An 11,090-nucleotide genomic window follows, 5' to 3' on the forward strand; every position below is an offset into this window, starting at 1 on the left:
TGACAAAAATTTTGATTTTAATTTGATCATTATTACTGCATTAAAAGAGTAAAAAAAACTGTATTAAAGCCTAAATGGATTATTTTTTTGGTAAAATTTAGGTGACTTTGAATTCACCTGTTAATGTTACTCCGAAAGCATCTCCTTTCATCATGGCTCTCAGTTATCAGTTGGGGTTAGTTGTTATTATTAAATTACTTCTGAAAAGGCATCTAAAAAAAAATCAGGAATGTGCTGCAATTTAAAAAAAAAAAAAAAAACAAATCAGAGAAAATGTGTTTGCTGAATGCAGGTTTAATGTGCCCATAATTAGGCATGTTTCTATACTGTCTTTAAAGATACTCTCCATGATTTTCAAGTGTTCAAAGTGTCCCAAAATCTTCAGCAGTTCACAGCTGATGTGCTGAAAAATACCTGTGGATTGTGCTGAGTTGAAAAAACATCTTAAATGACTCATACAATTAAGGGACACTACATGGTACAAAAATAAATAAACCAGGATCTGTATTTTATTGCTGTTAAAGAGAAGAGCATCAGCTATATACCTACAGTAGCTAGAAGGAATCAAATAACAATCCCAACCAAAATGTCATCTATCTACTGACAATGTAAGCTGATTCAAAAAGAGAGGCTTGCCTCAGTTAAAAGCTAATTCCCACACTACCTTGAGGCATCAAAGAGCTACTCGAAGTGGCTGGCAAGTGCTCAACTTCAAAAGAGAGCCATGACTTGTGACAAAATATAGCCGCTTTGTACAGAAACCCCCAAAATAAATAATAAAGACAGTAAGAGGATGAAAAGATCAATTGTAGCTTTCTTGGGTCTTCCTGATTTGATTAATGCCACAACTCTCTCAATGGTAATTTGAGTCACAAGTAAGAGTTTAACGCTATCAGGGTTAACACCTGATGTAATCTAATATACAACATATTGGTTAATCAGTTGTAGCTATTTGCCAGTGAATGGACTGCCTTTGAAACCGATATCACAGCATGCATTTGTCTCTCTTGATGTGCTGCAGGAAAGAAAAATACAGATCTGTTAAAGGTTGGAAATCCTCTTAATGTCACTGAAAGATCAGATCCATGATCAAAACATGTTTTGTAATAATTTCCCCCTGCGATTATTAAAGTATTTCTGATTCTGATTCTGATTTTGTGCATTTCTATCAGCATTTGGATAGTGATAGTAAAGAAATACTGCAGTCAATATTTTGAGTAATTTGTACTGTCTGTACTTGGACTGTTTGTATAAGCTAGTACCTCCCCTAAATACTGCACAAGTGACAACCTCCTGGGCTGAAAAATGAGGACAGTGCCAAAAACTGCAGTTCCTGGAATGGCCACTTGAGGCTGGCTGCAAAAGCGAGCCAATCTCCAAAAGCACCTTAAAGCTTAAAGTTATGCATAATTAAGGGTGTGACCGCTTTAGTATGACAGGTGAGAGCTATCACAGGTGGCAGGTTTCAGCAGCCAGGCTTCATTTAACCTGCCTAAGCTCCACCCATGTTCCACACATATTTTTGGATAACCGGCAGCCAGCGGAGTACGGTACTCCCAAGACCGCGACGGTCATAGCCGACCACACTGAGCTTCAAAATGGCTCTTCATGGGTGACGTTACAGAGACTATGTCCATGTTTTATACAGTCTATGCCAACACCAAGAAATATATACCAAGAAACCGTGAGCTGCAGTGCATTGGAATTCAGTGATACTACAAAGGGTATTTGTAGATAGAGAGGGAGACAGAGAGGCAAACTCTGCCTTCACTTCACCTACCAATGCCATGCGGCTAAAAGCTGCACTCTCCAATACGTGACCACACAAAGTCAACACAGACTTACTGGCCAAGTTGAACATTTGGTTGACAGGAGGGGAGCATGGCATTAGACTGAGCAGGGGGAGATCAAACTTTGGGTTATGATCATTTCTCTGGCTCTCACTGAAATTCTGTGTAGATCCAATATAATCACAAATAAATGTACCAAAGAAGTAGATTCTAGTAAATATTCAAACATTACTAAAACAATTACATATGCAGAATATATTTTCCTTCCCTGTCCATACTGTGCATCCCGTGTATTGTATCTTCTATGCCATATGAGTCTGTAAACCAGTTATAATGCATTGGGTATCTTGTTTTTACCTGTTTAAAAGCCAAATGATATTAAATATAATCATGATACCAATTCAGGATGAATATCTAAACAAAACAAAAAAGGTTTAGTCAAACAAAAACAGTAATGATAACACCTCAAAAGTCAATTAAACAATCTGTTGAAACTGTATTTTTGTTTCAATCCTACTGTTTCCTATGAAGGATCTTTTAACATTTCTATTTACTATCCAGAGACACTGAGTGAGCAGTTGAGTTTGGGGTTTTGATAAAGTTTGTTCTGAAAATGAAAATGCAAATGCCCACAAAATCGCCTACTAGGGGTCAACCTGAACCTTCGGTGACAAACCCTGCTGCCCCAGTTTGATAATAAGATGGAGAAGATGAAGACTATCTGCATTTAAAGTGATGATATAAGACTGTGGATAAGAAGGGTCAAACAGAGTCTAAAATCAGTTATAACCACCAAATCAGACCCCTGGGGAGAAGTAAGGCCCTCATCTATCATCTCCTTACAGAGGAGCACACACACAAACACAAACACACACATTGCACTCATGTGTATGTACACACACATGCACCCCAACCCATCTCCACTTCAATCATCCTGCAACTGTCCCTCTTCCCATCAAAGTTCATCCTCTGAAGCCAGACATGTCCGGTTGAGCTCAGCTTTCGCAACTTAAAAGGATTAGTCCTCTCTTCTTTGTCCTGACGTTGCCTTTGCAGTCCCCCACCCCTCCTCCTCCTACCCTCCGCCCACCCTCAGCCCTGGGTACAGTACAGTAGGTTAAAATAAAAACACACTGTTGTCCCGGTGAGCTCTACAGTGTTGTCCTAGGAGGGTACGCGTCTGCCTGCGTGACTCACACTGCAGTCATACTGCAAAGACAGAAGGGGGAGAGCTCTGGGGAGGTGGGGAGTGATGGAGGGAGGATAGATGGAGCTGCTAGTCATCAGCAAAAAAACAGTAGTGCACTATTTTCTGCATGAGTTACTCTTTTTCACTATGTAAAACTGTTGGCCCCTACAAATGCCATTTTCCATTTTTTCCCTGTTAATCCCCAGATTTGTTTTTTAGGGTCTAAGGATGATGGTAAATGTTGTACTGAAGCAAATTGAGATTTGTGATTTTGGGCTATATAAATACAATTTGACTAGCCTTGAAATGCTAATGCAAATTAATGACAAATTCCTCACCTTGTTCTGAGTGACCGTTGTGACCCCATTCAACTAATGTTATTGTGATGGTGGTGCTAATAAAGTGTTTTTAAGCAGACCATGCTTAGGCATTGTATGTAAGGGAATAAAATGAGTAATTTTCTGACACAGAACAGTCATAAGGAATACAGAACACCAACATATGTTGTTATTTTCTCGGAAAAACAACAACAGAAAAACCTTTTTTGCCCAAAAATATTTTTGGGCTGGCAGATTTATGACCGCCCAGTAGAAATGATGTCCATAATAAACATTTTATAACTGATACACACATGTAAAAAATTATATAAACTGAAACACTGACGAAGAAACAAACAAACAAAACACTCGGATGGCAAAAGTTATTGTTAAATTCAAATAGCCTAGACGCTGACTGTGCCTTTGTCTGCATATAGCAAGCAGTTGTTATGAAACGTCTCATGTCTGAGGCAGCAAGAACTTGACGTTAGACACAAACTGAAGTTCAAAAACTGTTGCCATGCAGAGCAGTTTTAAAATGGGTCAATTAAATCATAGCTGCATTAGATTTCACAACTACAGCACAATGCAATGCACATTACTGTTCTTTGATATCCGTAAAATAATTTAAACTTTAAACTTTAAGGTGACAAAAACACAGATAACTTTCAACAACTACAGGCCGACTGAAAAGTTTACTTTAATTCATCTGAAAGCGTGGAATTGCATCATGTAATGACTGGAACAATGTCAGCCATAAGCAAGAGAGAGAGAGACGGTCACCATGAGGACACACAAACATTCCCACACAACACGCACACATCAATCCGCGTGAGCCGCCCTGAGCTTAGGGATGATGTTACTGAAGGGCCAACTCTCAGGTTTGAGGGCAAACAAACGGATGTGTTAACATTCACATCATGAGCAGACTACACACGTGAAACGCCAAAGTCAGGGACAGGGTGACAAGACTGTAAAACCTGTTCTTAGTCACTGTCACTCAGTTTCCTTGTTCAGCAAGGATAAAAACAAATCTAATGATGACGTGATTTCACTTATTACTAGTTAAAAGTCTGTGTCTGTGTCTGTGTGTGTGTGTGTGTGTGTGTGTGTTGATGAGGGATAGCTGAGGCATGCAGTGCTGCGTCTGCACACTGACTGGTCAGATCAACATCAAACACAGTGGAAGTCTGCACAGCCCTGGGACTGGGATGGGAACCACACACACACACATACACACACACACACACACAGCACTGCTCCATTTCAACTCTCTGCAGGCTAAGCCTCATGGGACAAAGTTGCAATATTTTCCTTTAGGTAAACTGTCTAACTCTCTAAACAACAAACTTGTGACAGAGGGGAAGCTCGGAGAGGAGGCATGACCCAGGAGAAGGGGTGATGATGTCTAGATGGATGGAGAGTCTAGAGTGGACGAGTGGAGTAGAGAATGCAGAAAAAATAATTAATGAGAGGAAAGAGAGAGGAGGCTGAACTGCTGCTGATGAATGTGAACTGAAATGTATCTAACATGTGTTGAGGGCGTTCATGACTTTCAGGGGTCACTGAAACTTGCTAAAAACCCACTGCATCATTCAAAAACCGCACTGATAAACTGCTGGCGGTGCATAATAAATGATATGGAGGCGAGGAGCAGAGTCAGAGCATGAAGGATGAAGAGACATAAGTGTGACGTCATCCACCTGCTCTCCTCCTCCCTCTTCTCTGATCTTCACTCTGATGTGTCAGGGTGATGAGTAGTGGTTGCCCTCACTGCCAGAACATAATACCAAATGTAGCTAGACTAGTGGCTCACAATGAAGTCATAAAGACACTCCATCTAATGGGTGGGAATTGTTTGAAATATCCTGGAATACTAACAGTGAAAGCTGGTCTAAATCTGTTTTTGTTTTTTGTTTTTTTCAATTACATTTTATTTGATATCTTTTTTGTGAGAGAAAGAGATTTCAAGAGACCAGCAACATCATCGCTAGGAACCATGCCATCTCAATATAGATATATTATGGACAGATCTACATAATGTATATATAATTATCCATGATTAAAAAAGCTTACAACAAAGACTGAAATTTGTGGTGAGGATGAGAGAGGCAAACCAACAGCCATGTTTATTATTCCAACTAATATATTCCCCAGTTTCTCCATTTTGCAGTGTAATAAATAAATTGATGTCAGAATGAGATATTATTGAATGTATATTTAATATACAGAATATTATTACTGTTAATTGCTGTAAAAGATGAAAATTGTAGCACTGTCTATACCTGCAGCTTTCCCAGCATGAGATGAAGTTAAATTGCGTATTTAAAGCTTTGTTTGATGTCATATTACTATATTACGAAATTTCAAAAACATGTATCACACTCACAAGTTTTTTCTGTTTTGTGCAGCCCTTAGGCACTCGCACAGACACACAAACATGGACTTGACTGTGAAAGCTGTAAGTGTTGATAAATAGCTTTAATGTGGTATTTTGTGAGATTTTGATCTACACCAGTGAATGAATGCATTATTCAGTAGAACGATGAATGAAATGCAGAATCAAACTACAGAATCCAAACACAGATTACTCCAGTTACTCAAATACATAATACATATACAGATTAACACACCCAAATAAACACAGGCCACACCACTCTCGTCTTACAGCATTAGAAATCACTGCTGATACTGGAGTCAGTTATATAACAGAATTGGACTGCGGGCGGGACCCTGAACATGGGTGACCTCGCACTAAATGACTGATGCTCTAATTAGACCAGAGAGCTCTGATCTGCCAGTTATGGCACAGTGAGTGAAGCTTGTTACAGTAGTCAGGGTCGATGAACTTGTTATGATGTTAAAGATGTAGCCTGGCATTCTCTCTCTTTCTCATTTAATAAATACAGACTGAGCGTCATTAAAGCTCAGACATATGTGAGTGAGATTTCCTCCGATGGAGCTGGGTTTTAAGGGCTTAAGATCTGTTGAGGAAACTGGTCTTAGATAGTGAAGTCCGGACAAATCCAGAGGTCCGGGACAAATATCCGTCAGTCAAAAGGAGAATTGTTGGGGTAAATCCATTAAATAGAGCCGAGGATTTACACTTAGCTTGTTTGAAACTGCCCATCAAACCGGTGACATCTGTACTGAATGCTCATGTGCAGTTACTTAAGTTTTAAAGCTGGGAGAGGAAAGGAAAAGAAAAACACCCACCCGAGGACTCCCAACAGGCTCGGCGTTCTGCGTCTCCCTCTTCCTCTGCTCCTGAGCCACAATGTCTTTCAGATACTCATTTACCTGAAACAAAGAAGACAAACAACATTAAAATTCAATGCACGGGACGCCCTGGTGCCTCACCTGGCGGAGATGGCGCCCCACGTGCCGGGGCTGAGCCCTTGTTGTGGCAGCCATGGGTTCGACACCGACCTGTGGCCCTTTGCTGCGTGTCATCCACTCTCTCATGTCACTCTACAGCTGTCTCTATAAATTAAAGGCAATAAAAAAACAAAATAAAAAATAAAAAAAATAAATCAGTGAGCCAGCAGCAGCCAACACTGAGCAAAAGTGATTTTTGGTTAGCAAATTGTTTGCCAAAAGTTAATATTGAAATTTCTTCAGTGATAACAAGTGGGACATTAGCATGAAGACAATATTGATGCATGTTCTTTGAATTGGATTTATAATAGGATTATATTCATATACAATAATTATGCACTATGATTATGTTATTGACTGTTTACCATATCAATCCTTCCTATCATTATTTAGCATTATGGTTACAATAATAAGAATACTTCATTATCCTTTTAGGAAGAAAACAGTATCTTCCTAAAACACTGAATCAACTGATCTTAATCAGGCTGAAAGGTTCCGACTGAATTATAATCAAATCATAGTCTCACTCAACCCTGCACAAATTTACAGTATGTCCCCTCAAATCCAATATGGACCAAGTTAAAGCAGGAATCAGATGTTAAGCTGGTGAATTTTGGATCTTTGGAACACAAAAAGGATCCAACAGAGAAGCCATATGTCCGCCGTAGGACACCATGACACACCTGATTTAAGCTATTGTGGATCAGTGTGTGTGTGTGTGTGTGTGGTGTGTGTGTGGTGTGTTTAAAGCTCAGAGTTGGCGGCAGCCCCATGTTCCAACAAGAAGAATGTAAAGCAGACTGGGCCCTGTACGCACTGTATGGAGGAGCCATCTGCGCAGGGGACAGCGCCATGTAGCCGAACACTTAAGCCTAAAATGTATGTAAACATGTTTGGAGAAATATGATGTATACGAAAAGAAAAGAGATAAAGTAGTGAGCACACACCACACATATGTTCAAAAAGCTACCATGAAAGGTGCTGGCCTGACCAATTGGGAGCAAATTTGGGTTCTAGCATCTTTGCCCAAGCACAGTTCGACATGTGAACAGGAGAGCTGGGAATCGAACTGCCAACTCTGGATGACACGCTTCACCTCACTGAAGCACAGCTGCTCCCCTCTCCACAATCTCATGTATTCTTGTTTCCTGAATTCCTATTCCTCTTGCACCTACTATACCAGTGAGTCATGGACATGCTTTACACAACCCCATGTAGACATGACAATTTTTGTATCCATAACACTCTGCTAAAAGGTTATAAAGGCAGTGGAAGTAGTAAAAAATGGGAACAATCCACCATTATTATACCCATTTCTTGTGTGGTGTTCACCTGTACACGTCATATGTATAACCTTAGGGCATGAAGGACAAAATGGTGCACATGTAACAGATTTGAATGGCATTTAGGTAAAGTAATATCTTGCAACCCACTGTGCATGTGGAATTTCAGAGCTTGAGCCTCTTACGAGCCCAATAATTGGTGAAATGGCCCTGAAGGAAGATATTGCAGTAACTTAGGAAGCACAGCCTGCTCCTTGGACCAGATACTGAACAAGTTATGATACGGGTACCACAGAGTAATTACAATCTGTCTTGTAGTTTACATGCATATCTGCCATTTAAAAAAAAAAAACATGCATGAAAATGTACACATGAATATGTTGACAACCTAATTAAAAAAACAGTATACTGCTATAGTAGATATCCCACCCTACCTGAATATGGAAACAGCACCTGGTATCATACATCAACTTCAGGATACAAAGGCTAGTGGGCACAGGCTTAAATTAACATATCCATTACCAACACCTTGTTGATCCAAGTGGTCACTGCGTCCTCCGTGTAAATATGGCGTTTCCACCTCAGGGGTCCGCAGGGTGAATACTGGACGAATACAGGTCATCACTTTTCCACGCTACACCGTCTCCACTGTGTCCCATCATCAGAGTGTCAATCATCGCAAGTGCGCGCTCTGGAACACAAACATTTCAGGGTGAAACAAGTAGTTTTGAGGTAGCTGGTGATACAATGTGCTCAACTGTGGTTGGCCTTTGTGCCGATTGTTAATATTTGAAGTATTTTAGGCCAATGCTCCGCAGTTCGTCGTCAACTAATAACAATTCGCATAGCCTACAGTCCTATATCACCAACTTCAAATCGATAAAACCCAACTGCAAAGGAGTAAAATGGGTATATGATAGGAGAGTAATTTTCTTGGCGGTGCATCTAAAAAGACAGATGTGACACTTTGCCTCTCCAGGAAATGGACCATGACAGTGTTGTAATCTCAGTAACAGATTGAGCTGTCCACACAGCAAGAAAATACTTAAAATAATAAGACCACCCAGATGCATAAAAAATAGTTTTTTTCTACATGTTACTGATTGCAAAACAAAACCCAAAGACTTGTCAGGTCCCAGTGAGGCCCGAGACATGAAAAAGCCCAATAAGAAGTGCGTGGAGCTAGACTGCAATATATATCTGAGCCAGTTAAATTAATTAATTTAATTAACTTAATAAGTAAAAAGTAAAAAAATAACTTTATTTGTTCAAAGAATTACATTAAAAAGTTAAATTTGAAGTTAAGAGTCACCGCATTACGCATGTACTGCAGGTAAAGGGGAGCAAGTACATTGACATGGCAGTGATTTATAGAATTAGACCAGCATCCCAAATCCTCTACTGTGCTGTACATCTGAAACTGTCTTCAGTCAACGTTCCCTGTGGCTGTTGCCCTGGAAACAAGTGGCAAATTCATCCCTACCAGCCTTGCTCACAGCGACTGCGTAAGCCTTTGAGAAGCCTGAATAAGACATCTTCCTGAAACAGAGTCCAATTAATAAGCTGGCATCCATTATAAAGTTGCTCTGCTCATTCCTCAACTGACTTGGAGGGTTTATTTTAAATAATACAAATATAAATTCGTATTGAACAATTTAAGAAAAACATATAACAGTATGTAACTGTGAAACATTTTCATTTAACCTTACATGTTTTGTAAGTTACACAATGAAGAAAGGTCTTACCACCTGTTGTGTAGTGGTTGATTCTGTTGTTCATTCCACTTCCGTGCTATCATCTTTTGTGAAAGTATGTCAGTTTATTAGCTAAGTCTCCTGCACTTTGGAATCCGGCCTTAAAGGACTGTTCCCATCTCATTTCAGTCTCCCTCTTCTGATACAGGAATGAAACAAGGAAGGTGTGGCTTAACCAGTTTTTAAGCTGCAAAATGCAAAATATCGTTTACAGTCAGTTTCCACTAGGATGCAAAGCTAATAAGGGACTATGGCATTTATGTGATCCTATCTTTTCCAAAATGAATGGAGCCCTGTTTATTGGGATGATCATCCAATCATTATACACAATGTTTTCTGCCTTGTTTCTTGACATATATTCTCCTACATCATTACTAGTCCATGCTTTCGGTCTGACTTTCCAACAAAAAAAAAAGGACTCAATCATGGCCAGACCAGTCATTTTTATGAACTAACAGTATGTTGTAGACGACACTTTCAACTGTAAAAGTGCAAAAACTTTCATTCCATAGGCCGACGCAGCAACAGTTCTGATGTATAATTTTTTAATTGACCTTTTTTCCATATGGTTTATACACAGAAGAACATAATGTATTCATGTAATAATTTAACCTACTTACGCTTGTGTACGTATTCATAATGTCAGTCATTAGACTAATAACCAATCTTTTACAGTATCAACATGTCAAACTACTTAATGAATTATTAGAGGTATTTTATTAAGTGTTGGTATGTTTGCCCTAAAGGTCAGAGTATAATAAATAATCTAACTGAAAGTCACAGTTCACTTCCCCAGCATCTACACTGTTTACAAGGAGCAACACATTTCTTTTAATTATTCTGAAAAAATTAAATAAAAATAGTTAAGAAAGATGTCCAGGTGCGCTGTATACCGAGCGAGCAAGGTAAACTGTGAAACAAAAATACGTATTTTCAATTAAAATAGAATTTTATATAATTTAATTTCCATTTTTAGTCTGTATTATTAAAAAGAATATTAGGGCACTCAAACTCATATATTGGATTATGGGTAGTTTGTTTTTTTATACAGATTCAAAGCCATAAAGGTGACGCAAATTCATTTTAAACCTATAATATTTTAGAGAATTTAGAGTTTATTTTATTATTAACAATAATTGGAGAATCCTCAAGAAGAGCGTCATTTTCCTTCGGGTTATTTTAAATAGCGGAAACAAACTTATATTCTAATCTTATTTATATCTGACCTTTTGTGACAGGTCTTCCACCGACTTAACCCTCCAATACTCATGACCACATTCTGTTTTCTACAATCATAATTACCCCTTGCTTCAGTGGACAGACAGGTATATATCGTTATAGATATATGGTTTGTAAGTTTAAACTTTTGTAGACTGATA

At 39.0% G+C, this 11,090-nt stretch overlaps 1 protein-coding gene across 4 annotated transcripts in view; it reads right to left on the reverse strand.

The window, feature by feature from the left end:
* Nucleotides 1-11,090, reverse strand: part of camsap2a (calmodulin regulated spectrin-associated protein family, member 2a) — a 53,000-nt gene that overhangs the window by 21,042 nt on the left and 20,868 nt on the right. For all 4 annotated transcript variants that reach the window (XM_035653900.1, XM_035653898.1, XM_035653896.1 and 1 more), the window contains exon 4: nucleotides 6,513-6,596. In XM_035653900.1, coding sequence (XP_035509793.1) covers nucleotides 6,513-6,596 — 84 coding nt within the window. The remainder of the gene's footprint in view (nucleotides 1-6,512; nucleotides 6,597-11,090) is intronic.

Source organism: Morone saxatilis, unplaced genomic scaffold (assembly GCF_004916995.1).
Source record: "Morone saxatilis isolate NCDOM2014 unplaced genomic scaffold, NCSU_SB_2.0 Contig12, whole genome shotgun sequence".
NCBI lineage: Eukaryota > Metazoa > Chordata > Actinopteri > Moronidae > Morone > Morone saxatilis.